This window comes from Neovison vison, chromosome 3, assembly GCF_020171115.1.
Source record: "Neovison vison isolate M4711 chromosome 3, ASM_NN_V1, whole genome shotgun sequence".
Taxonomy (NCBI): Eukaryota; Metazoa; Chordata; class Mammalia; order Carnivora; family Mustelidae; genus Neogale; species Neogale vison.
The window spans coordinates 29,463,950-29,489,709 of record NC_058093.1 but is presented as its reverse complement, the minus strand read 5'-3'; the positions used below and the strand labels follow the sequence as shown (position 1 = coordinate 29,489,709).

The 25,760-nt window shown below is 53.6% G+C and overlaps 3 protein-coding genes across 11 annotated transcripts; 2 read left to right on the top strand and 1 right to left on the bottom strand.

Moving 5' to 3' along the window:
• Positions 1 to 16: 16 nt before the first annotated feature.
• On the top strand, positions 17 to 9,712 carry GLB1L (galactosidase beta 1 like). 4 transcript variants are annotated; one of them, XM_044241643.1, is made up of 18 exons: positions 17 to 212; positions 858 to 1,102; positions 1,389 to 1,515; positions 1,728 to 1,894; positions 2,139 to 2,289; positions 2,458 to 2,518; positions 6,065 to 6,159; positions 6,247 to 6,421; positions 6,505 to 6,563; positions 6,666 to 6,787; positions 6,896 to 6,936; positions 7,135 to 7,253; positions 7,562 to 7,636; positions 7,758 to 7,847; positions 7,990 to 8,103; positions 8,403 to 8,534; positions 8,704 to 8,919; positions 9,283 to 9,712. In XM_044241643.1, the coding sequence occupies exons 3-18, from the start codon at positions 1,447 to 1,449 to the stop codon at positions 9,550 to 9,552; spliced, it is 1,956 nt and encodes a 651-aa protein (XP_044097578.1). In that variant the 5' UTR covers positions 17 to 212; positions 858 to 1,102; positions 1,389 to 1,446; the 3' UTR covers positions 9,553 to 9,712. The 4 variants fall into 4 exon arrangements, with proteins under 4 accessions (XP_044097578.1, XP_044097576.1, XP_044097579.1 ...); XM_044241641.1 differs by lacking the exon at positions 858 to 1,102; XM_044241644.1 differs by lacking the exon at positions 858 to 1,102 and having other exon boundaries at positions 1,377 to 1,515.
• Positions 9,666 to 15,708, bottom strand: ANKZF1 (ankyrin repeat and zinc finger peptidyl tRNA hydrolase 1). 2 transcript variants are annotated; one of them, XM_044241639.1, is made up of 13 exons: positions 15,139 to 15,708; positions 14,298 to 14,404; positions 13,969 to 14,071; positions 13,657 to 13,850; positions 13,150 to 13,262; positions 12,907 to 13,054; positions 12,391 to 12,619; positions 12,107 to 12,253; positions 10,999 to 11,482; positions 10,723 to 10,834; positions 10,430 to 10,597; positions 10,198 to 10,283; positions 9,666 to 9,991 (listed from the first exon to the last, which is right to left on the bottom strand). In XM_044241639.1, the coding sequence occupies exons 1-13, from the start codon at positions 15,284 to 15,286 to the stop codon at positions 9,868 to 9,870; spliced, it is 2,163 nt and encodes a 720-aa protein (XP_044097574.1). In that variant the 5' UTR covers positions 15,287 to 15,708; the 3' UTR covers positions 9,666 to 9,867. The 2 variants fall into 2 exon arrangements, with proteins under 2 accessions (XP_044097574.1, XP_044097575.1); XM_044241640.1 differs by lacking the exons at positions 13,657 to 13,850; positions 13,969 to 14,071.
• A 232-nt stretch (positions 15,709 to 15,940) lies between these two features.
• On the top strand, positions 15,941 to 25,314 carry ATG9A (autophagy related 9A). Of its 5 annotated transcripts, none has more exons than XM_044241635.1 (16): positions 15,941 to 16,092; positions 17,068 to 17,122; positions 17,531 to 17,662; positions 17,799 to 17,842; positions 18,375 to 18,439; positions 19,440 to 19,601; positions 19,782 to 19,923; positions 20,162 to 20,910; positions 21,011 to 21,164; positions 21,271 to 21,450; positions 21,782 to 22,030; positions 22,244 to 22,422; positions 22,531 to 22,648; positions 23,387 to 23,609; positions 23,803 to 23,948; positions 24,241 to 25,314. In XM_044241635.1, exons 3-16 carry the CDS (start codon positions 17,560 to 17,562, stop codon positions 24,244 to 24,246), a joined length of 2,520 nt encoding a protein of 839 aa, XP_044097570.1. In that variant the 5' UTR covers positions 15,941 to 16,092; positions 17,068 to 17,122; positions 17,531 to 17,559; the 3' UTR covers positions 24,247 to 25,314. The 5 variants fall into 5 exon arrangements, with proteins under 5 accessions (XP_044097570.1, XP_044097569.1, XP_044097573.1 ...); XM_044241634.1 differs by having other exon boundaries at positions 17,065 to 17,122; XM_044241638.1 differs by having other exon boundaries at positions 16,044 to 16,103.
• The last annotated feature ends 446 nt before the right edge of the window (positions 25,315 to 25,760 follow it).

The following is a 25,760-nucleotide window of genomic DNA, read 5'->3' as shown; positions in this document are numbered from 1 at the left end:
TCCTAGCAACCGCTGGGCTTCGGGATAATGTGGGGGCACGGAGCTGAGAGACCGGGGGCGGGCTAAGCCTGGGGGAGAACGGGTCCCAGGACCCGGGTGAGGGTTCCGCACCTGGCCTTCAGTACTGGTCAAGACGCAGGCACCCACGCCAAAAGGGAGCAAAGCCGGGCTCCGCCCGAGGCCCCCAGGACCTCCATCTCCCAATGCCGGAGGTAGGAAGCTGACTACAGTCCAGCCCCGAGGGGCGGGTGCTGGGGCGCGTGCTGCCGGCCTGGACTCCTACCCCCTACAGCTCTGATCAGTACAATCTTGGGGGCTCTGACCTGTATCCCACTCCCCTAGTTTCAGTGGTTGAGACCTTAGGCTCTTGAGCCAGACTAGGTTCTAAATCCTGTCTTAATAGCTTAGTTACTAGCTGTGTGGTCTTGGACCACTTAACTTCTCAGAGCCTCAGTCTCCCTAATTGTAAACAAGGTACAGTGGTACCTAAGATTAAGTGCACGTACTGTGAGGCCAGACGGCCTAGTTCAAATCCCAGCTCTGCTAAACTAGTAGTGTGACCTTGAACAGGTTATTTAAAATTTCTGTCTCTCAATTTCCTCATCTGTAAAATGGGAATAATAATTATCAACTGCACGGAGTTTTTTGAAGATAAAATGAGATGTGATGTGCTTAGCACAATAGCTGACATAGCCCTCAGTGTCAATAAACAAATTACTGATATTTTTATTATTATTTTATTTTTCTTATTCTGATCCTTACATCCCAGGCTTGGGACTGTGAAGGCAGGAGTCATGGAAATTCACAAACTCCCAAACCTTAGCACCAAGTAGCTGTCCTTGACATCTCTCACACAGGGAGGCAGGGATAAATTGAAGAGCAGTGCACATCCAAAGAAGACGGAATGGCTGAGGTGGTACAGGGCCACCGGGAAAAAGAGTCCTCTTTCAACTTGGTCCCCCGCTTTTCACACCACTGGAAAGATCTGGTTTCTTTTGGTTCTCAACCGTTTTAGCCCCCTGGTTCTGACATTCATTCGTCTAGATTTAACCTGCTATGTGCCAGGCCCCGTGCTAGAAGCTGAGGATTCAAGATGGACAAGGTACTCTTCACCCTCAGGGAGCTCAGTTTAGTAGGACAGTGCTTCTCAATCTGGAATGTCTTTAGGATCATCTGGGAATCTTGTTAAAATGCAAATTCTGATTCTATAGGTCTGAGGTAGGACCTGAGACTCTGCATTTCTAACAAGCTCCCAGGTGGCGATGATGAATCAGATTCAAGATACAGAGGATTTTTACAAACTAGCAGAGTAGTGGGGTGGACAAGTCCAGGGTACTGGCTGGCAACTTGAGGTTGCCGCCCCCTTGCTCGCTGAGGTTCCCTCCCAGGAATCCGCCACGTGACAGCCGGACCGCCCTCTCAGACTAGAGGAGCTCTGTTAGCGCCATGGCCCCCAAGAAGCCGCTCTGCCTTCCCGCCCTGCTGTTGCCACTTCTGACGCTGCTGCTGCCCCAGGTAAAATGACAGGACTGAGTCAGCAGGCTGGGTGTGGTGAGGCGGGACGAGACGGAGCCCAGGAGAGAAGGAAAGTGAAAATCACAGAACAATGGGCAGGGCTAGTTCCACCTCCTCTACCGACACTGCGCCTCCTCCCGTCTCCCCTGCCCACCCCCCCCCCACCCTCCCGGACTCCAGACCTGCCGAGCATGGTCTCTCTCTCTTTGCAGGCAGGCACTCGGTCGTTCGTAGTGGATCGGGAAAATGACAGATTCCTCCTAGATGGGGCCCCGTTCCGCTACGTGTCTGGCAGCCTGCACTACTTTCGGGTACCACGGGTGCTTTGGGCAGACCGGCTTTTCAAGATGCGAATGAGTGGCCTCAACGCTGTACAGTTGTAAGAAGTACTCAGGAGAGCCATGGAGGGTGGGATTTACCCTTCCTACCACCCCCGTAAGAAGGGGTTTGGGGACAGGAAGACCAGCTGGGTATGAGAGCTCTGGGACTTTCAGGCCAAGGGTGGGAAAGGGTGAGCCAGGACCTCCTTCCGGCAGCTTCCTGGAGATTCCCTGCAAGGCCTAAGCCCTTAGGCTTCCCAGGACCTCCCCACCTTGGGCCCTGTTAACCTCTTTCTTTCTCAGTTATGTGCCCTGGAACTACCATGAGCCCCAGCCTGGGGTCTATAACTTTAATGGCAGCCGGGACCTCTTTGCATTCCTGAACGAGGCGTCTTTAGCGAACCTGTTGGTCATACTGAGACCAGGACCTTACATCTGTGCAGAGTGGGACATGGTGAGTTAGGAGAAGGGACAGAACCAGAGCCATTCACAGGCAGTCCCTCCACGCCTCCCATCTGCCTGCACTGTAGGGCCACTTCCAGTGCTGCATTCAACATACTCCCTTCTTACGCACCCGCACCCCCCCAAACAACAAAACCTGCTGTCGTTATGTTTGTCTCAGGGGGGCCTCCCAGCCTGGCTGCTTCAAAAACCTGACATACATCTGAGAACCTCAGATCCAGGTGAGTTGAGACAACATTTTTAACACAGGAAAAAAGCAACCAACAGCCACAAAATGGGTCATTTGGGTGCCCCAAACCGGAGAGACCATCCCCAAACTGGAGCTCATTCATGCAGACATTTGAGTGTCTCCTTCATGCCTAGTGAGGCGCCACATACTGGGGGACCAGGCATACCCAGCTCCTGTGGAGTGAAAGAAACAGCTTTTTATAAAACCAAAACCTGCAAGATTAGCACAACCTGTAAAAATACCAGCTGTGGAAACAGACAAGGAGTTGAGATCATGAGTAACAGGGAAGGCCCGTTTGGGGTAGGGACATCAGAAAAGGCTCTTCTGAGATGATGACATTTCACTTGGCTCTAGGGAAGGGAAAGCACTGGTCATATGAAGAGTGAAGTGACAACAGCCAGGTAGAGGGAACAGTCTATTCTAAAGCCCAGAGGTGGGAAAGAACATGGCCTGATTGAGGCCCCTTGGCTGGAGCATAGCGGGTAAGGGAGGGAGGAATGTGTCGTGAAACTGGAGAGAGATCAGGACTGTTCAGGCAGGACCTGGTAGGCTGCTGTAAGGGTTTGCATTTTATTCCAAGCACAGCAGAAAGCCATTGAAAGAGCCTAACCAGACAGATTTGATTTGCTTTCAGATTACTTTAGCCTGGATATAGAAAATGGAGGGAACAGGGCAAGGGTAAAGGTGGAGAAACTAACTGGGAGACTTTGACTGTAGTTGAGAAGGGAGGTGATGGGAAGAAGAGGGGAGAATTGAAATGCAGGTTGGAGATCAAAATCACCAGGACTTGTTGATAGATTTTGACAGGAAGGAGAAGGATGGGGGCAGCATGGGTAGGGTCTGGAAAGAAAGGGGTCCCCTTTCTTGCCAGTCTAGGTGGTGGTGCCATTTACTGACATGGGGAAGATGGAGAAGACTAGGGGTGGCAAAGGACCACCTTTTTGCGGGGGGTGGGGGTGGGGAACAGTTCTTCTGGTCATGTTAAATTTCTGTCCCATCATACTCAAGTGAGGATGTTAAGTAAGCCACAGATCGTGTGAGCGTGGCACTCATGGGGAGGTCTGAGCTAGAGATAAATTTGGGATTCCTCAGTCTAAAGATGGCGTTTACATCCATGGCTATTGAGACATTGCCTGAGGAAGCAGCATAGGGAGAGAAAAGATGGGAATTCAAGATTAAACTCGGAAATGCCCAGTATTTCAAGGAGCTTGAATTTTACTTCAGGTATGTAAACAGGAAGTCATCAGAGCAAGGGAGTGATTTTATCTGATTTCTATCTTTCAAAAAGATCACTCTGGTAATCTGGTAAGAACGCTTTGTATCTGCTGGGGACCCTGCAGGGACTGTCCCACTTCTGAGGGTGCTGAAGGGCTTTCTGCCCCTCACAGCAATTCCCCAACTCAGCTGGCTATGAAATACATTTGAAATGGTAATTTGTGCTGGAACACCAGCAGGCGGTGTCTGCTTTTCTCAAGAAAGCCAGTGACCTCTTCACTGCTGAGTCCACACACCCTTTCCAGGCCCCTCTCCTCCTTGGCCAGTCAGGAGCTCCCAGCCCAGCTTTTCCCACAATCCTTTCACATACACTCTTTTCTTGGCTTCCAGGATACCACCTTTATCTGACTCCTGCTCCTTCCCCGTGCCCCAGCCTTGCTGACCACTCCTTATTAGTCTCTTTTGTTTGTTTGTTTTAAATATTTTATTTATTAATTTGAGAGAGAGAGGAAGAGCCTGAGCAGAGAGAGAGAGAGAGAGAACCCGGGGGCAAGGGATGGGGGCGTGTACGGAGGGAGAAGCAGGCTTGCTGCTGAGCAGGGAGCCGGATGCAGGACTCCATTCCAGGACCCTGGGACCATGACCTTAGCCAAAGGACGACGTTCAGCATACTGAACCACCCAGGTGCCTTCCTTCCTAGTCTCATGCTGGCTCTTTTCCCGTTCTCTTTCCGCTAAATGCTGGGGTGTTGCAGGGCTCAGGCCTTGGACACTTCTCTTTTCTATGTGTTCATTCCTTAGACAATCTCATCCATTCTCATGGCTTTCCATCCATCTAATAGCTAATGACTCTGAAAAAGGAATCTTCAGTCAGGGTCGCCTAGGTGGCTCAGTCGGCTCAGGTCAGGATCCCAGCGTCTTGGGATTGAGTTGTGCGTCACGCTCCCTGCCGAGAGCCTGCTTCTCCCTCTGCCCCGCCGCTCCCCGGGTCATTCCTACGATCTCCTCTCAGTTAATGGTGACTCCATTTTGCAACTGATCAGGCTAAGCACTGTGGTGTAATTCGTCGTGCCTCTCCCTCCCACCTCACATTCAACCTATCAGAAAACCCTGCAGCTTTACTCTCAAAATACATTGAATTCAGCCCCTTTTCACCACCCGCATTAATCCAAACCACCTCTCCCACCTGGCTACTTTAATAGTTTACTTACTGATTTCCCTTCTTTGCCCCTAGCCTCTGTTCTCCACACATGGTGATCCTGTTAAAATAGAAGTTTAAATACATATCTCAGATCATGCCATTTCACTGCTTAAACGTCTCCAATAGGTTCTCACCTCATTCAGAGTAGGAACCATGGATTCCTTCAAATGGCCTATTGGATCCTACCTCGTTGGCCCTGTCATCTCCCTGACCTCTGCTCTTTTCCTCATTGTTCATGCTGGCCTCGTTGCTGTTTTTCAAACCCACCGGGCACAGTCCTCCTTTGAGGTGTTTGCACGCAGTGCTCCCACCGTCTTCCTGCAAATGAGGCCTGCCCTGGGCTATTCTCTAAAATTTAAGCTCCCCCACGATTTTATATCCTTCTTCCCTGCTTTATTTTTTCTCCTTGGCACTAACAAACTATCTATTTTAGCTATTTATTTATTGTCTGCCCTCCTCACTGGGAAGGACATTTCACAAGGGCAGAGATTTTTATCTATTTTGTTCTACTCTGTATCCCTAACACCTAGAACATTGGTACACAGGAAGCATGCATAAATATTTGTTGAATGAGATTTAATATATGCTTGGATTAAAGGAGACAGTTAAGTCTGGACACCCCTTATACAGAACACAAAATGTAAAGGAATTCAATGTTTTTGTTTGTTTTTTAAAGATTTTATGTATTTGTCAGAGAGAGAACGCTCTCATTCACAAGCAGGGGAGTGGCAGGCAGCGAGAGAAGCGGGCTCCCTGCTGAGCAAGGAGCCTGATGCGGTATGATGTGGGACTATCCCAGGACCCTGGGATCAAGACCTGAGCCAAAGGCAGATGCTTAACCGACTGAGCCAACCAGGCGTCTCTAACATTCTTCTTACGTTTAAAAATTAAAATTTAATGTAAAAATTAAATTTATAAACACTGCTTTTAAGGTTTCCTGAGCTCAGATGTCCTTGCCATGCAAATTCACAGGTGCTCAGGGTTCAGACTCATTTGTGGACAAGTGGGATACAAACTGTAGCCCAGGGTTCAGGCAGCACTGAGCTTGCTGACCTTGGTGCTGTGGGTGGGGGCTGCAAAAGTGGTTGTGTCCTCATGAGCAGACCACCGCTTCTTCCTTTAGCCTTTCTTGCCGCAGTGGACTCCTGGTTCAAGGTCTTGCTGCCCAAGTTATATCCATGGCTCTACCATAATGGGGGCAACATCATTAGCATTCAGGTACAAGGGGACCGGGCAAGAGGAAGGCGGTGCCAGGGGTCCTAACCTCCACTGAAGCTGACCTCCACTCCTCCTTTTCCCTGGCAGGTGGAGAATGAATACGGTAGCTACAGGGCCTGTGACTTCAGCTACATGCGGCACCTGGCTGGGCTCTTCCGTGCACTGCTGGGAGACAGAATCCTCCTCTTCACCACCGATGGGCCTGAAGGACTCAAATGTGGCTCCCTCCAGGGACTCTACACCACTGTGGATTTTGGCCCAGGTGTCCTGAGCCGGGGTGGAGTGGAGTCTGGGGACTGGGCATCTCCTCTATGCTCATCTCTCATCTTTGCCTCCTTTCCGCAGCTGACAACATGACCAAAATCTTTGGCCTACTGCGGGAGTATGAGCCCCATGGGCCACTGGTGAGGAGCTGGAGGGGAGGGCAGTCAGAGCTGGAGTCAGGGTAGGAATGGGTCGAGCTCAGTTCCCATCCCGCTTACAGCTGCTGTCACTCCACATTTTAGGTGAACTCCGAGTATTACACAGGCTGGCTGGATTACTGGGGCCAGAACCACTCCACACGGTCCGTTTTGGCTGTGACCAAAGGCCTAGAAAGCATGCTGAAGCTGGGAGCCAGTGTGAACATGTAACTGGAGACATGGGGGCCAACATGAAGCCATTAGCAGGGTGTTGGGGGATCAAAGCGATTCAGTGGGTCAGCTTTTGCCTTTCTCCCCACCTTCCCCCACTTCAGGTACATGTTCCACGGAGGCACCAACTTTGGATACTGGAATGGTGAGTCCGCAGGGTCCCTGGGATGGAGTCAGGGAGGCATCAAGGAATTTGAATCTGAGGGCTGGGTAGATTAGGAGGTCTAGAAATTGGATGTGGCCACCACTGCCCCCTCTGGCAGCAAAATTCTTTGCATGAATGTCTTTGCTTAGTGCCTATCATTTGAAAGACACTGAATTAAGGAAATCGATTTGACCCCAGGTGCTGATGAGAAGGGACGCTTTCTTCCAATTACTACCAGCTATGACTACGATGCACCAATATCTGAAGCAGGGGACCCCACACCTAAGCTTTTTGCTCTTCGAAACGTCATCAGTGAGGTGCACTACCACTTCATTAAGCGCCCAAGGCTCTTATTAATTTGGGGAAAGGGAGTACCTAAATTGTTCGTAATGGGATCCCATAAATCACTGGTGGTTGTCTGGGCCACGGAGCCCAAAGAACCGTTTCCCAGCTACGCAGATGGGACTACCTGGCAAGATAGACATAAGCATGTGCAAAAGTACAGGATCTTCATGACCCCTTGAAACCATTCCCTGGACCCCAGGTTGAGAACCCTATGCTAGGGTCTTGGAATAAGGGTTGTTTTTGTGGTTTTCCTATGGCTCCTGAGAGAATTTGGGCTCAGTTCCAGGAAATTCCCCTGGGACCTTTACCTCCCCCCAGCCCCAAGATGACGCTTGGACCTTTGACCCTGCAACTGGTAAGCTCTTCTTCATCTTTTCTGATCCTACCTACCCTTTGTTCTCTAAATGGCCCAGCCTATCCTGCCCTCTATTCTGGAACTTCCCTTTTATTCTAATACCTTCCCCTTCTTCCAATAGGATGGGGATTTGCTGGCTTTCCTAGACTTCCTGTGTCCCCAAGGGCCCATCAGTTCAATCTTGCCAATGTCCTTTGAGGCTGTCAAACAGGTAAGGCAGAATCCCACATCCAGCAGGCATGGCAGCTTTCCTCAACAGCCATGGCCAAAGTTTCCTTCTGCCCGCACACCTTCCCCAGAGAATCCTCTCTTACCTCTCAGTTCATCTTAAGTACTTCCTCTTCCATACCCAGGACCGTGGCTTTGTGCTATACCGGACCTATCTGACCTATACTGTGTCTGAGCCAACACAGTTCTGGGTGCCTAACAATGGAGTCCATGACCGTGCCTATGTGATGGTAGATGGGGTAAGGACCTAATTCTAGGCTACCCTTGTGAGCCTGTCTCTTCTCCCCCCCAGCATCCTTTAGCCTTAAGTTCCCTGTATCTGCCTTTTCCCACTGTCTGCCCACATTTGCAGGGGGGCCTCGGATAAGCTGGGATGAGGAAGAATTTAACTGAGGCTAAGGTTCCAGAATGCATGGGTAACTGACAGATGGGCTGTGTTCTCTTTGCTCTCCAAATACGTGGGCTAACGTAGCTTCCTCTGTCATGGCCGTGAGTTAGATGCTGAGGCCTTCCTCTCACAGCTCCTCTTTATCTACAGGTGTTTCAGGGTGTTCTGGAACGAAACATGAAACACCAACTATTTTTGATGGGGAAAGAAGGGGCCAGACTAGACATCTTACTGGAGAACATGGGGAGGCTCAGTTTCGGGTCTAACAGCAGTGACTTCAAGGTAAGTTGGTTTTTCCCACCGCTTCTCCTCCGGACTCTTACTGACCAGACTCCCTCTGGTCTTACTGACCAGAGACCCACAACTCCAGCAGCGTCTGGAAAAGTAGGGGCCTAATAGAGGACAAACAAGAGCTTAATGAATGATGAGTTTTCATTTGCCTTCTTCGCAGGGCCTATTAGAGCCACCAGTTCTGGGGCAAACGGTCCTCAGCCGGTGGCTGATGTTCCCTCTGAAAATTGATAAGCTTGTAAAGCGGTGGTTTCCCCTCCAGCTGAAGAAAAGGTCACATCCTCAAGTTCCCTCTGGCCCCACTTTCTACTCCACAAAGTTTCCAATTTTAGGAGAAGGCGGGGACACTTTTCTCTCTCTACCTGGATGGACCAAGGTACTGCTGACAGTGGGTCAGAGTGATGAGAGGAGTACCATGGAAGGAGGGGAACAGAAATTATTCCCGATTAGAAACCCAAAAGGGAGGGGCGCCTGGGTGGCTCAGTTGGTTGAGCATCCAACTCTTGATTTCAGCTAAGGGTGTGATCTCAGGGTCATGGGATCAAACCCCCGTGTCAGGTTCCACGCTTGGGATTCTCTCTTTCTCCCTCTGCCTCTCCCCGCTGTGCGCGCTCATTCTCACTCTCAAATAAATCAATCTTGAAGAAAGAAAGAAAGAAAAAGAAAACCCCAAAAGGGGACGATTCTACCCCCTTGAGAGCTGACCCTTTTATTTTCCGCTCTCTCTTCTCTTTACCAGGGCCAAGTCTGGATCAATGGGTTTAACCTGGGCCGGTACTGGACAAAGCGGGGGCCCCAAGAGACGCTCTACGTGCCAAGACCCCTGCTGTTTTCTAGGGGAGCCCTCAACAAAATCACACTGCTAGAGCTAGAAAACGTGCCACCTCAGCCCCAAGTCCAGTTTCTGGATAGGCCCATCCTAAACAGCACCCTGCATAAGACATACATCTATTCCCTCTCAGCTGATACACAAGGTGCCTCTGAACCAATGGAGTTAAGCGGGCACTGAGAGAAAGGTAACCCTCGGACCTGGGACACGGAGTGGGCAGGATTCCTTGGTGCTGGCCACGATGACCTCAAGGAACCAAAGGCCACAAGGCCCAAATGCTAGTCCAAGTGCAGTTTCCTTGCCAAGCTTTATTGTGATTAAAATTCCAGAGACAGTCCCAGCTCCACACTCCTCTGTGGCCCTGTCTTTGCCTGGGTTCCTGAGTGTCCTTCCTAATCTTCCGAATACTCCGCTTTCACGGGAAAGAAGAAACCTAGGGCTAGTGTGAATGCAGCCTCTCAGGGCCGAGCTGGCTCCAGGCGCAGCCGTGAGACATCAGGAAGAGGGCTTGGCGGCCTGGCAGCGGTGGTCCCGGAGGCAGCGTGTGGAGCAGAAAGAGAAGTCGAGATAGTGAAAGGGAGTGAGGCCCTGGAGGGATGTCCCACAACTCCAGCAGCGTCTGGACAAGAGGAAGACAGATGGCTGAACAGGTACCCCAGAAACTCTCCAATCCAGGGTCTACCCATCCCTCTGGCCATTTCTGGTTTGGCTCTAGAAGGTTCCCAGAATATCTCCAGTCCCCCCAATGGCCTTTCTGAGTACGCTGCAGCATTCAGTCTGCTTGCCCACCCCCAGCCTAGCCATCGCGCCTGCCCCTGCACTTACGGAGCACTGAGGTCCACAGAGCCGGGGGTCCGCAGGGTGGGGACGCCCAGCTGGGCAGCTAGCCGCCGCTCTGCAGCCAGAGCCCTCTGAGGGAAAGAGAAGTCTTGTTAAGGACAAGGCCCCAGTGGTGGGCAGAGTACCCAAGAAGGGACAGCTGCACACTGGGAACCAGTCAGACCTCTAAGGAAATCCGGGAAATCAGGGCTGTGGAAGAGAGCAGCTTGAGCCTCACCTTCTCACGATCACTGAGGGCAACAAAGCGCTGCTGCTCTTCTCGCTCCCTTTCCTCCTGCTCCCGCTGCTTCCGCTGCTGTTCCTCCCGTTGCCGCCGGGCAGCCTTCTGCTCCCTTTTCCGCATAGCCTGCCGTGCCTCCATTTCGGGCGTCAGCGGCCCTGGCACCTGGAGGATTTCCGGGGAGGTGTAAGGTAAGACCCATACCTTGAGAAAACTAGCAAAGTAGAAAAGATTTTAGCCTGGATCTAGGCTGCCTTCCTACTGTGCTGCTGCTTCCTTTTCCAGCTGACCTGAGCCTTGCTGTAATCGTAAGCATCTGGATTCTTCTCCATGAACCTTCGGAACTCATTTCGCGTTGACCTGTCAGCTGCAACCGTATATGGTGGCCGGGCCCGGGAGTCCCTAGGTGCGAAGAGCCCCAAATATGGGTTCAGCTTGCCTCTTGCATCTCCCAACCTCACCCAAACAGATCAAGGGGAATTCTGTCAAGTAGCCAGTACCAACGTTAGCCTCCAGATGATCCTCTCTATACCCCCAAAGGGCTCAGCTTGGAGACCCCTACTTACTGCACAGTAGGGTCGGCACCTGCCTCCAGCAGCAGGCGAACCACTGAGCCTCTCCCAGCGGCAGCTGCTGCATGCAGGAGGGTGAAGCCACTGGAGCCCCAGGGGGCACTGAGCAGAGACAGAACTCCAGGGTCTCTGGGGCCAGCAGCTAGCTGGAGTTTCAGCATCTCGACGTCTCCGGCTCGGCAAGCAGCTAGAAGCATGTCCCAGAGCTCTGACTGATCAGGGGTCTTGGCCTCATCCAGGGAAGGCCCCAAAGGGGCCGTGTGTGCCTGGGCAGACTGTGAGAAGGCTTCATCTCCTTGAGGTTGCTGGGGAAGCGTCACGTGCGTCCCAGCTTTCAGGTCTCGGTTCCTCTCCTTATTCCTCTTCCTCCTCCTCCGCTTTGGCAATACCTCAAACTCACGAAGATCCAGGGTCCCCACTGTCAACTCTACTAGTTCCAACTCTACCTGGGGGCTGTCCTCTTCCTCCGACCCTGAACCTAGGGAAAAATACGACATGTTTGGTCCACCTAAAGAAATACACTGGTGGGCTGCCCCAGATGTATAAGAATGTACATAAAAAGAATCCAGATTGTCTTGAAATGAAAAGAAGTATTTGTATTTTGTCACCAGAGATCTGTATCCATTAGTACTGCGTGCAGAAATGAGGCTCAGCTCAGATGGGAAAGACCCAGAAGGAGCTATGGAGGGTCAAGTATCCTTAGACTCTCCCCTCGAGCCGCGTTAGGATGGTACACAACAGGGGAGAGCATGGGGGCAATGACAGCCATTAAGGCTAAGAGTATGAGGCCGGGAAAGCAGGCCTTAGCTGCAAACCACAGCATCTGGTAAGAAAGCAAATACGTGAGATTTGTGCCACACAAGCATCTGTTTCATGTACTATTTCATGTTAAGTACTGAGATACATCAGTGAACAAAAGTGAACAGGAAGTCTGGAAAGGTCCCTGACCCAGTCCCAGTAATTGCTACCAGGTGCCCCTTATCATAACGAACTATGTGTTGTGTAGGGCTCATTATAAAGAGGGAAGCGACAGTAGATTTGACACTGCATTTCCGGGACAGACACCCAGAGAGAGTTGATAGCTGCCAGATGGGACTCAAACCCTGTTTGGAAGATTCCTCATTCTGCCCAAGTGCCTCATTTTCATCACTGGAGACCTTTCTTTCTGCCTCGGTAGCCTTCTTCCCCTCTCTCTTCTTCCAGTGTGTCTGAGGTGAGTCCAACCTGTCTGCCTCCCAGGGGTCCTCTCCTGTCATAAAACAAAAGATGTTTCTCAAGTTGAGCTGAGCAGAAGCCAGCCCAGGTCTCTCTCAATGAGAACCCAAGGCCTGGGCTGGAAGGTATAGAAAGGTCTAGGGAGTCTGAGGACCTGGATCAGCAGCTCACCATGGACGTGCAAGGTGGTCAGCTTATGGAGCACATGCTGTAGCTCTTGGAAGGTGGGTCTGCGGGTAGCGAGGGGGATATCCCAAAGTCGGGGATCCCCCCGTTGCAGGGGTGCCCCATGGCCTCCGAAGAACAGGGACCGGCCAGAGCGGGGAGCACGCAGCAATATTGTCCCAGCCTCCCCCAGTGCTTTGGCCCAGACTGGCCCTGCCAGCAGGTCACGAACATCCTAGAGAAAAGAGTAACTCAGCCCTGTGCAGCTTCACGTGCTATTTCTAAATCTCCAACCAAAACACCGGCCCACAGATGACGTGTAAGGAATGGGACGCACAAGACAGTAGAGGGGAAGAAGAATGAGAGGATGAAGACTCCTGGGGAGCCCTCCCTAGTCTACCTTCACCTTCCCAGAAATAATGAAGACCAGAGAATACAGGCGTCAAGCTCCCCACTGTAACATTTGATGAAAGGGGACAAAAGGAGAGGCGCAGACCACCAGATCTGTGACGCCTAACTCACCTTGTATAATGTGGCTTCATTATAGCGCCTCAGGTTGGCTCCGGCAGAGCGAGAAGCCCCACCCCGGGCATCCCGAATTCCCTGGGCTGTGCCCCGCTTGGCCCGCACTGTGTAGCGGTGAAAGGTTTTGTGGGTCACCACGTTTCTTCTGTAGACAACACAGACCCAGTGCTGGCAACTGGCCCATTCGCCCAGGCTAATAGGACCCACTGCATCCTTATACCCCAGGCAGCACCCTCTCACCCTTGGAAAATGGCTCCAGCAAAGTGCCCAGCTGCAGCCATGAGCACCACGCAGTGTCTGGGACCTCCGTTTTGCAAGTTGTGTAGGAGTAGTTTGGGATCTTCTTGGGGCCCCTGGTAGATAGAGGGAGAACACAAACATGCCCATGGCACTCACTGATAGGAAGAAACCCAGTGCCAGTGCTGAGTGTCTTAATATGCATGATCTCATTTCCTACAACCATCCTGAGGCTTGTCTCCCAGTTTTCAGACAAGGAAATCTGAGGCTTATAGAGTACAGGTAGTCAAGATCAAGGGGTAGAACAATTCAAACCTAGATGGGTCTGTTTCCAAACTTAATTCCGTTACGCCTGACCCCCAGATTCAGGCCATGTCAAGCCAAGACTGCTGTCACTGGTGAGACCCACATCCAACAGGAAGAAATGTAAGAGATGGCCTGGGCTTAGGGGAGACCTAGGCTGAGTGTACAAAAGCTGTAGTTGGCTACACAACCCGGGCTGCCACTTGCCTGGCGAGGGCCTAGCACACAGCGATAGGCATAAAGAAACTGGCCCTGAGCGTTCTGGAAAAGAACCCGATGAGGGTGGAAGCCTTGGGGTCTGCTGGGCTTCTCAAACCCAGCCCTCTCCTCATCCGGTATCTGCAAGCTGTCCTCACTGGCTGAGTCTGAGTCCTCTGATCCTGAGATGCTGGAAAGATCTCCTGAAAACAACATGAGGTGCACAAGTTTGGTGTTCCATCTTTGGCCTTTCCTCAAGCTCCTAAACTAGAGCCTTCTTCCACCCCCATGTCCTACTCAACATGTCCTACTGGCCATCACCTGTGGAGCTCTGCTTTTCAAAATCCAGGGCAGAAAGGCGAGGCTTGTCCTTGAGACGCTGCTTTAGGTTAAACCGATGCCAGTCAAGCTTATAATGTTCCCTCTGGTAGAAGGCAAAGAAAGAGGCTGAATGTGGAAATACGCCCTAGCCTGGCCCTTTGTGGTACCCAAGACCAGTGATAGAATTCCAGGAAATATGACCAGGTAATACCAACTGCCTCAGTCAAAACATGGACCTTTATTAATTAAAGACACGTCACACGTCTCCCTCTCCTCACACCCCATGATACTTTTGCTTCCACCCCTTAGCTTTGCACCTGGCTTTCTACCTGTTCCTGGTGGTCGTGGAAGGTCTGGTCACAAGTAGAACAAAATAATTTCTCTGAAATATCCGGGAGACCCTGGAGTGGCTTTCTTTCTGGGCTTGCTCTCTCCCCTGAACATAAATAAGGGGAGGGTAATCAGAGGAGGAAAGAGTCCAAATCTGCAGTACCTGGAATTACGTTCAGGGTCTGGTATACAAAGGAGAATACAAAAGAAAAAGATGGCACATCCTTTCCTTCAAAGAATTACAATCTAGGAATCATGAGATAAACGGCACAGTAGTCACTTTTCTCAGTAAAGATATGTGAAACAGACATATATCAAATACGTTAACTAAAGGGATTGTTTAGAGGAATCCTGTAGAAAATAATTTTTGGTAACGTTAAAATTATTTTTAACTGCAAAAACCACTTCTCAAACGCCCATTTTTTAAGCTTACATTTCCAATTACAGTGTGGTTTGTTTCAAACTTCAAGAAAAACAGCCAGAGACAAAGTAAGGTTGTAAAAAAACAAAATGTTTTACATTCATTAAGAACGACTGATTTGATTGGAAACCAGTTAAATTTGGCCGTATCTAGGAATTCTGAAGTTTTTTGCAGGCAGTGCTGTAAACAGGACCAGACGTAAGAAATGACAAGAGACTTGTTTGGAAACAATTCGGGGGGCCTGTGCGGGGAAACAACCCGGAGACTGAGGGAATTGAAGATAAATTTTATCCTGTAGAAAGAGATGTCAGCAAGGGCTCTTAAACCGGGGAATATCAGTAAGAATGTGTTCCCTGGACGAGCAATAAGCTCTAGCCCGTTACGGTCCTCGTGGGTCCTCCCCAAACCTTCCCGGATACCTGGACAGGAAGCCCGCAGAGCCTGGGCCAGAGCCTCCCCAGACGGGCGGCTCACCAGGCTCAGGCCCTGAAGGACCGGAGCATCCGCGCTGAGGTCAAAGAGGGAGACCAACGCAGGACCCTGGGTTGCAGCTGAAACCGGCGACATGGCTGAGCAGAAATTCTTTAGGAGGACCTTCTGGAGCAGAAAGGGGGACAGAAACAGAGCTCCCCAGAGTGCGATCCTACCGCCCGGTCTCCTGCCTGCCTGACTTGGTCTCCCCACGCCGGAAGGCACCTCGGGCCTCAGTCTGGTACCAGGAATCCGCTCTGGGGATTAATACGTGACCCCGGGCCGCTTTCTCAAACCCACAGTCTCGAACCACATAGAGTGAAAGGGGGAAGCATCCAACTCCCAAATCGAGTCCAGTAGAGCCAAAATCACTCAGGTTCCCTAAGCGACCGCTCCTCGATAACCGTGCGATGAGCTCCAGCAATGCCTAAACCGCGTGCACTCGTCCGCGCCCTCAGAAGCGGCACCATAGGCCCCAGTGAGCCGAGCAGCACGCTCGTTTACAATTCCAAGCCCGGATTTCTGCAACACTACAACAATCTCGTCACTACGGCGCAGCAAAGGGGACAAACGGCGTCGTCCGCGCCTCAGCCCCGCCCCACATGGCGCGTACTATTGGTCCTCTGACGGTCCAAAACCCACCTTGAACCTTTAGTCCCGCCCTCGAAGCCGAGAATTGGCCGTCGTGTCTCCACCCCCCATGCTCATTGGCCAGACTGACTGCGGGTGACAGTGAGTGGCAGGTGGCAGGCCTAGGGCTCCGGGTCCGGACGAACCCAGCGGAGCCGACCGAGCCCCTGGAGTCGCTCGGGTCACGGTTCCTGAGGTGAAACGCGAGATCGGTTACTGAACCCCCAAGGCCCGGGCCGGACCTGACGGGGGGGTTGCCCGCGGAGCCTTAAGTGAGCTCACGGCGAGTAACGGGGAAGGGGCGCCGCGGGAGGGGCGAAGGCGCGCAGCCGGAATGTTTTGATGGCGGGGGCGCGCGGGCGGGGGCGCGCGCGGGCGGCGGGGCCGCGCGCGAGGTTGTCCGCTGTTGGGAGCCGAGCCTTTGGCCTGGTGCCGGGCGACCCTGGGGCGCTCTGGGCTCGGGTCCTGGCGGCTGGGTGTGGGGAGGCAACCCAGCCCACCTGGACGATCCGCTGTCGGACTGGCTCGATTCTTCCACCATCCGCAGGAACCCCTGAGCCCAGGCCTGGCCAGCCAGGGCTCCATGAGCCTGGGTCCACACTGACCCGGTGAGTGTTGAGTTCCCCGAGGGCTTGGTCAGCTCCTTTGGACCCAGGGCTCTCACTAACCCAGGAGGTCCCAATGGGATCTGGCTGGGTCGTGTTCCATGACCCGAGGGTCTGCACCGACTGGGTGAGTGCCGTCTAGACATGCCTGGCTCTGGGGACCTAGGGACCCCACAGTTCACCCAGGATCTGGGTCTCCACTGACCCAGTCAGGATTTCCCATCCAGCTATGCCTGCCTTTGGTGCTAGGAAAGCAGGGGAAGACGTTGACCAGAAAGGTCCTTTTCAGGAAAGACTTTTCTTGGGTTTTGGATTTGGGGCTTTGAGGACCCTGAGAGGCCTAATTTCAGAGGCTGAGGTGGGGCATTGGAAGAACAGTCCAGAGGAGCTGCCTGACCTCCGGCCTGTACTGACTCAGTCTTGACAGGCTCAATAAGCCACTTCTTGGGATTCTAGGGTTGGATGAGTGGCCTACGTATAGTAAACCAGAGGAAGGACACCTCGCCCAGTGCCTCTTCCCCAACACAGCTCCCTGCCCCATGCTTGGCCTCCTCTCACTGGAGGCTGGGTTGGTAGGAGGGCTGGGTTTCTTTCTCTCCCCACTCCCCTCTCTCTGGGGCCTGACACCTTCTCCTCCAGCAGCTGCGGAGCCTGGGCATCAAGGGCTGGAGTGGAGCAGACGCTGTCCATGGAGCTGGTAGGGCCATGTGCTTATCTCAAACCTTTGTTTACAAAGTGCTTCCGGACTGCTAGTCTCTTGGGAGACCTGGGTTTCTCCAGGAAGGAGAGGGAAGTCCCCTTAACTCCACTGCATAGAAGATGAAACAGCCCTCCCTGCCCCCCCCCCCAAAAAAAAGCAGCAGAATCTTGCTTTAGTCCAGCCAGACCTCAGTAGACACTCAGGAAAGGCTCTGGGAAGGCCTGAGCTCCCGGACCCTGAGCTTTACTGCTCTCCTTTGGTAACTAGTCTTCTGCCTTTGAGCCGAGAAGACCGGGAGTAGAGACCAAGGCCAGGGATTCTTTCTCACTCTTTGTGGTCTACGAGGCAGGGCAGCAGACAAGCAGCCCCTGGGTCTGAACTGGATCTCTTCATCATTACTGGCAGGTGGACAGAGTGGACAGGGGGCGGTGGTGATGGCGCAGTTCGACACTGAATACCAGCGCCTTGAGGCCTCCTACAGTGATTCACCCCCTGGGGAGGAGGACCTACTGGTGCACGTCCCTGAGGGGAGTAAATGTGAGTTCTCTGACCCCACAGCGCAGCCGGGGGGGCGGGGGGGGTGGCCTGGGGAGAGAGCCGGTGGAGGAGCGCGGAGGGAGCAAGGGGCTCTGGTTCCTTCAGGGCTCTGACATCTCTGCTCCTGTACCCACAGCACCCTGGCACCACATCGAAAACCTTGACCTCTTCTTCTCTCGAATATCCTTTGTGTCTCTGCGTTGGAGCTCTGGGACCCTTAGCCCCTCTCTAAGCCAGGGAGGGCCTGGATGGGAAGTTGGGGTGGGTTTGATTCTAATCCCCGGAAGGGAGATGGAACTTTTAAGGTTGAAAGAGGCTGGGAAAATAATGATCATTATGGATAATGATAACCCTGCGTTTCCCAAGAGCTACGTGCCTTTCACTTGGTGGTGTCAGTTCATAAGGACCTTCTCTAAAGGGGATCTTTCTTTTTGATGGGACGCTAATAACTATAATAATTAATATCTTTTGACTTACTCTGTGCCAGCTCTGTGTTAAATACTTTACACCCATTATCTGATACCTAATAATCCTATGAGACGGGTGCTGTTTTTCCAAAGTACCACTGCAGACAAAAGTTGAGAGAGATTAAGTAAATTTGGCCAAAGGCTAGAAAGTCACAGAGCCGGGAGTTAAGTTCAGGCGCATGAGCCCCAAAGTCTGTGCTCCTAATTGCAGTCTCTATCAACCACATTTTTCTTGACAATTAGACGTTTATAATCTACACCAGAAGAATGGCTTCACTTGCATGCTCATCGGGGAGATCTTTGAGCTCATGTAAGTCTAAGAAGGGATGGTGGTGTGGGAAAGGACTGCATCTCAGTCTTTCCTTTTCTTTAGCTCAGCTCTGGCACCTGCAGGTGTAGCTCAGTTCCTGACTTGAACCCTACAGACTAATTTTAGAGTTCGGGGACTAGGTGTGGCACCAAAATTTGTAGTCTCATTTTTTCTTTTTCTTCTTCTTTTTTTTTAATCTTCCAAATCCTCTCTCCTCCATGAGGAGAACTCAAGACTTGATCATTTCATCAGAGCCCGGATGGAATGGGCGTGGTTCAGTCCGGAGGTCTCAGACATGTCAGCCACTTAAGAAAAGTGTGTGTTTGGGGCACCTGGGTGGCCCAGTAGGTTAAGCCTTGGGCTCAGGTCATGATCTCAGGGTCCTGGGATTGAGCCCCACATCGGGCTCTCTGCTCAGTGGGGAGCCTGCTTCCCTCTCTCTCTACCTGCCTCTCTGCCTACTTATGATATCTCTCTCTGTCAAATAAATAAATAAAATCTTAAAAAAAAAAAAAAGGAAAGAAAAGTGTGTGTTGTGTTCTGCCTTAGTTACACCTAGGAAGGCAGAACAGAACGCTTTCTAAAAAGAAAAAGCCATATGGCCTTGCCAAAGAGGATGCGATTGGGAAACCCCTCCTTCAGTCTCCCTTAGGGCTTCTAAATACTATCTCAAAAGGAAATCAAGGATTGGGTAGCAGAGACCACAATCACAAGATCTTTGCGTGAGTCTAGTAAGTGGTGGCAGAGATTACTAAGCGGGAAGGAAAGCAGGTTAATTGTGTGACGCCCAAGGCTAAGAGCAAAAAGCAGGAGCTGGTTTGGACTGAAGACGGTTCCGGGGGCTGAGCCTCAGAGAGAGCCCACTGGGAGTTCTCCAGCCCCTGCTGGTCCCCAAAGGCTGCTCTCTAATCTTGTTCTGCTGCTTCCAGACTCTTACCTTTTCCCACACTATTTCACTGATGCCTCTCTGACTCTTGGACCCTCGTCCCAATTCCCCCAGGCAGTTCCTCTTTGTGGTTGCCTTCACCACCTTCCTGGTCAGCTGCGTGGACTACGACATCCTTTTTGCCAACAAGATGGTGAACCATAGTCTTCACCCGACCGAGCCCGTCAAGGTCACTCTGCCAGACGCCTTTTTGCCTGCCCAGGTCTGTAGTGCCAGGTAAGGGCTTCAGAGGACCTCAGAGCCAGAGTTCCACCAACAGGTGGGGAATGGAGTGGAGTGGGAGGCACATTCTCTCGAACACAGACTCGGCCTCAGTCTCGCCAGCCTTCGGGATAGCATCCTGTCTGCCAAGACTCCTTAGGGGCCACTCCTCGTCCCCTTCCTTTTCCCCAACAGGATTCAGGAAAATGGCTCCCTTATCACCATCCTGGTCATTGCGGGTGTGTTCTGGATCCATCGGCTTATCAAGTTCATCTACAACATTTGCTGCTACTGGGAGATCCACTCCTTCTACCTACACGCTCTGCGTATCCCCATGGTGAGACTGGGAAGTGGGGCTATTTGCGCCACAGCCCAAGGCGCCCTCAGCGGCTGGGGCCAAGTGGGGCGGATTGCTGGGCCTTGGGCATCCCCCTCGCGGCCTGGTGGGTCTGGGAGCCTCCGCTTAAAGGCTCTTCCCAGCTCCACACAGGGTCTCACAGCTACTGCGGGGTGAGGAGGAGGAGTCCGGGGCCACAAGCCCACCTTCCCTGGCGGCCCTCTCTCCCGCCCCGCAGTCCGCCCTCCCCTACTGCACGTGGCAGGAAGTGCAGGCGCGCATCGTGCAGACTCAGAAGGAGCACCAGATCTGCATCCACAAGCGCGAGCTGACCGAGCTGGACATCTACCACCGCATCCTCCGCTTCCAGAACTACATGGTCGCCCTGGTGAACAAGTCCCTCCTGCCTCTGCGCTTCCGCCTGCCAGGCCTGGGGGAGGCTGTCTTCTTCACTCGCGGCCTCAAGTACAACTTCGAGCTGATCCTCTTCTGGGGCCCTGGCTCTCTGTTTCTCAATGAATGGAGCCTCAAGGCTGAGTACAAACGTGGGGGGCAGCGGCTGGAGTTGGCCCAGCGCCTCAGCAACCGCATCCTGTGGATTGGCATTGCCAACTTCCTGCTGTGCCCCCTCATCCTCATCTGGCAGATCCTCTACGCCTTCTTCAGCTACGCCGAGGTGCTGAAGCGGGAGCCCGGGGCCCTCGGGGCGCGCTGCTGGTCCCTCTATGGCCGCTGCTACCTCCGCCACTTCAACGAGCTGGAGCACGAGCTGCAGTCCCGCCTCAGCCGAGGCTATAAGCCCGCCTCCAAGTACATGAACTGCTTCCTGTCCCCGCTGCTGACGCTGCTGGCCAAGAATGGCGCCTTCTTCGCTGGCTCCATCCTGGCTGTGCTCATTGCCCTCACCATCTACGACGAAGACGTGTTGGCCGTAGAGCATGTCCTTACCACCGTCACACTCCTGGGGGTCACCGTGACCGTGTGCAGGTGCGGCCCAGGGTGGCAGGTGGGGCGTGGGGGGTGGGAGCAAGCCGACTAGTGGCCCCTGGGAGAGGCGGCCCTCTCACCGTGGCCCCGACTCCTGCAGGTCCTTTATCCCGGACCAGCACATGGTGTTCTGCCCTGAGCAGCTGCTCCGCGTGATCCTTGCACACATTCACTACATGCCTGACCACTGGCAGGGTAATGCCCACCGCTCGCAGACCCGGGACGAGTTTGCCCAGCTCTTCCAGTACAAGGCAGTGAGTGGAGTTGGGAGTTAGGGCCTGTTAGAGACCGGCTGATAGCTCGCTGGTGAGGGCTGGGATCCCGCCAGCTTTCTTGTGACCGCAGTCCCCTCCCTTTCAGGTGTTCATCTTGGAGGAACTGCTGAGTCCCATTGTCACGCCCCTCATCCTTATCTTCTGCCTGCGCCCACGGGCCCTGGAGATCATAGACTTCTTCCGCAATTTCACCGTGGAGGTTGTCGGTGTTGGGGATACCTGCTCCTTTGCCCAGATGGATGTTCGCCAGCACGGGCATCCCCAGGTACTGGGAGAGGATGGGCGCGGATGGCCAGAGGCAATGCTGGGGCACACCGTGTCCTTGGGCAGACTGCAAAAAAGACACCGCTCTGAGCCAGTGCATCTTGAAAAGGCGGCCCCGTTTCTGGCAGCCAGGCACCAGAGTACACACTGCTTGGGGAACTAGGAGCTTGGGCTGAATTTTAGCCTTCAGCTGGCACCTCTGGCCAAGTTTGCTTGAGAAAGTCATAAACCAAGCAACTCGGCCAGCATGAGGCTGCTCCTGGGGCGGGGGTCCGCCGCAAGGCCCTGGACGAGATGCCGCAGTCCTGCTCACGGTAGCCTCTTCTATACAGTGGCTGTCTGGTGGGCAGACAGAGGCCTCGGTGTACCAGCAAGCTGAGGACGGGAAGACAGAGCTGTCACTCATGCACTTCGCTATCACCAACCCCGGCTGGCAGCCACCACGTGAGAGCACTGCCTTTCTCGGCTTCCTCAAGGAGCAGGTTCAGCGGGACGGAGCAGCTGCCAGCCTCGCCCAAGGGGGTCTGCTTCCTGAAAATGCTCTCTTTACATCTATCCAGTCCTTACAATCTGAGTCTGAGGTGTGTCCCTGGGGACTGGGAGGTGACGGTAGGCAGAGTGGACTCCCGGTGCTGGGAGTTGAGGACCAGGCCTGGGACGGAAGGGCCTACCCATTTGGTCAGTCTCCTTCTGTCTGTTCAGTCTGTGCCCTGGGGTTCCGACGTCCAGAATACTGAGGGACCCCGTGACCTCCCTCCTGCCCTGGGAACCCTACCCACCACTTTCTTTCACAGCCACTGAGCCTTATTGCAAATGTGGTAGCTGGATCATCCTGCCGGGGCCCCCCACTGCCCAGAGACCTGCAGGGCTCCAGGCACAGGGCCGAAGTCGCCTCTGCCCTGCGCTCTTTTTCCCCTCTGCACCCCAGTCAGGTGCCCACAGGCCGAGCTCCAAGCACCATGACGGGCTCTGGGTGAGTAGAGGGGGGCTACAGTGGGAGGGCATGGCAGTAGTCCCCCAGGAGCCTCTGCGGGGCTCAGAAATGTTGACGGCCACTGTCTGTGTGTGCCGGATGGGACAGGCTGGACGCCAGGACAGCCAGCTCCGGGAGCAGTGTGTGGGAAGGACAGCTGCAGAGCCTTGTGCTGTCGGAGTACGCATCCACCGAGATGAGCCTGCACGCCCTCTACATGCACCAGGTGAGCCAGTGGGAAGGGGCAGAGCCCTGGAATCGAGGGGGCCGCTGACAAGAGGGGTTTAGGCGTGGAAAAGCAAGACGTGGGTTCAGAACCCTTCTCTGCCATTCCCCTTCTCTGATCTGCATTCACACATAGACGAGCTTATGGTCATCCGGGACCTTTATACATTTGTTGTTTCCCTTACCAAGAGTCCACCTCCCTGAGCTAGGCAGATGGCTCCCTCCTTTATTCACGTGTCTGTTCTTACCTCTCCGTGAGACTATCTGTGGTCATTCTGACCAAAAGAGCCTCCCTTGGCCACCCTCCTGAATCTTCCTGCCTTATTTTTCTCCGTAGCATTTATCTGACATATTTGCACTTTTTTCCTTTTTTTTTATCTTATTGTCTCTAACTCCCTGCCTTCACCCCCCAGCATATAAAGCCATACAGAGGTTGGGACTTTTGTCTGTTTTGTTCACTGCTGTCTTCCCAGCATCTTGAAAGGGCACCTGGCACTTTCTTACATGTGCAGCCAATTCGTAATGGACTCAAATGACTAGGTTCCAGGGATCTGCGGAGAATTTAATCTGTAAGACGTCATATTTGTGGTACACACCGTTAACATAGTTACTCTGGGTCGTTGATTCTCAGTGAGGTGGTGAAAATGGGAACTGGGGGATAGCAAGGTGGGGGGCAGTTGTTTCAGATATCCTATTCCCAACTAACGAGTCCCCCCAACCCCTTACCCCCACTTCTCAGCTCCACAAGCAGCAGGCCCAGGCCGAACCTGAGCGGCACGTGTGGCACCGCCGGGAGAGCGATGAGAGTGGGGAGAGTGCCCCTGAAGAGGGGGGAGAGGGTTCCCGGGCCTCCCAACCTATCCCCCGTTCGGCCAGCTATCCCTGTGCTGCAGCCCGGCCCGGAGCACCTGAGACCACCGCCCTGCAGGGGGGCTTCCAGAGGCGCTACGGGGGTATCACAGGTATCAGTGCAAGTTCGGGAGGGTAGAGAGCCTTCAGGGAAAGGTGGCTTTTTGGGGGCCTCTTGGGGAGGAAGGAGGTCAGAGCGATCAGGCCCAAAGAGACTGAGCCTCACCTCACCCCAAACAGCCCCAGAACCTTTCTCCACATTTTTGTCTGTGCTCATTCTAAGAGTATGTTTACTTGTGTCTCTAGATCCTGGCACAGTACCCCGGGCTCCCTCTCACTTCTCACGGTTGCCTCTCGGAGGGTGGGCCGAAGACGGGCAGGCAGCCTCCAGGCACCCAGAGCCGGTGCCCGAGGAGGGCTCAGAGGATGAGCTGCCCCCTCAGGTGCACAAGGTAAGGACTCCAGGACCAGACATATGACTACTACTGGAACTAGTAACTTCCAGGCCAAGATCAAAGCCTCCTGTGAAGGAAGGCAGACCTCTCTTACAGAGATACTGTTGGTCCCCCTCCAAAATACACTCCTCTTTCTTGCCTCACTTTCTCTGAAATCTGAGGCTTGGTTTTCCCTACGCTTTCCTTCCCAGGAATCAAGCTTTCATTTTCCTTTATCTCTGATAAAGACTTTTTTTGGTAAGCCGATAGCTGAAGATTATCTCCACTGCTAATGCATTTCTCTCCACAGGTATAGACGAGGCTGAGGAGGGTCCCTATGTCCCAGGATGGCGGCCGCTGATGCCCCGCCATCCCATCCGCCCGCCACGGAGGGCTCCTCTGAGTGTTGCCTGACTCCACGTGTGTGGTGTTTGTGTGTCTGTGCCTGGCCAAGGGAAATGCCAACGCTGGGCTTTCCACAGCCCCAGGAGAGAAATGGGGGGCCTAGGAACCAAGGCACACAGGACTCTAGCCTCATCCCCAGGACCCCCCTTGGCTCAGAGTGTGGTGCTAGAAACTGGTCCCCAGCCCAGCCCCAGTACTGCCACCTTTGCACCCACCCCTGCAAGTCTCCAGAGGACTGCCCACCACAGAAGCTGCCAAGCAGGGAGAGCCTGTGCCAACTGTGGAGTGGGGAGGTTGGGCCCCAGCCCTCAACCTCTGCAACCTCCCTCCCCGACCCCGAACAGAAGAGCAGCTCGGGCTGTGGCGCTTACCTCACCCCCAGTTCTCTCCCAGTGCTGCAGCCTGCTCGCCTCTCTCCCACCTCCTGCACAGGACTGGCATGTGTGCCTCTCGCTCCCGTTCTGTTTGCTTTGCTCCCATTCTGTTCAGCTTTTGCTTTGCATTGGTGCGGAGGCCCTGGCTCCCAGCTCCTCTCATGCTATCTTTTGACACTAAGAAGGAAGGTTTCTAAACTGGCAGGAGCAGGATGGAAATTCTTTGCTGCCCTCTCCCAACTTTTAGGATGGGCCCCTGGGAGACCGGCCATCCTGGCTCTCATTGCTGCTTACCGTACCCCTTACTGCCTGCACATAGGACGGGCTGGGCTGGTTGTGCCCTCGGCTGTCTACCTCCCAGCAGGAGAGCTCTGGCCTGCCTCCCGCTGTCCCCAGAGCAGGGACAGGCGTGACAGGAGGCTTACGCCCTAGGCTTTGAGCTGCCGCATTGCATGCTGGGATCCAGCTCCTACTTTCCTCTCTACCCCTCGCCCAGGTGTAGTCAGCTGTGAGTGTGGTGAACTGTGTCGCCCAAGCTCACAGCGGAAGGCGTAGGAACTGTGTACAGCTTGATAACCCTTAATAAAAAAGGGACTTTGACCAGGTCGCGGCTTGGTGTCTTGCACCTCTAGTTGTCTCTTCCTGCTAGGATTCTGGGAACAAGTGGGATGTGTGGGATTTTTCCTGGTGGCTGGGGACCCGGTCGGGCCCTGTAGGAAAGTGGGGCTGTGCCGTCACTCGGATGGATATAGCGAGCTAACTGGCAGAAGGGTCATTCCCCAGCTCTGCTTCCGTGGAGGTCAAAGTCTCTGGCTGGACGTGCGGTCAGATTTCGCGCCCTGAGCACGTGACTAAACCGACTCCACCCCCATGCACTGCCTCTCCCGCGTGCACCCTCTTCCTCCCACCCCTTCAGGGAGGTTGACCAATGGGGGCCCTACGTGAGGCGTGGAGCCGCCCTGGTGGGCCGGGCGGCTGCGCGAGGCAGCTGCTCGCCGCTGAAGCCCAGCATTCCTCCCCGCCCGGACTCCGCAAGAGGTTCCCGGCCTGC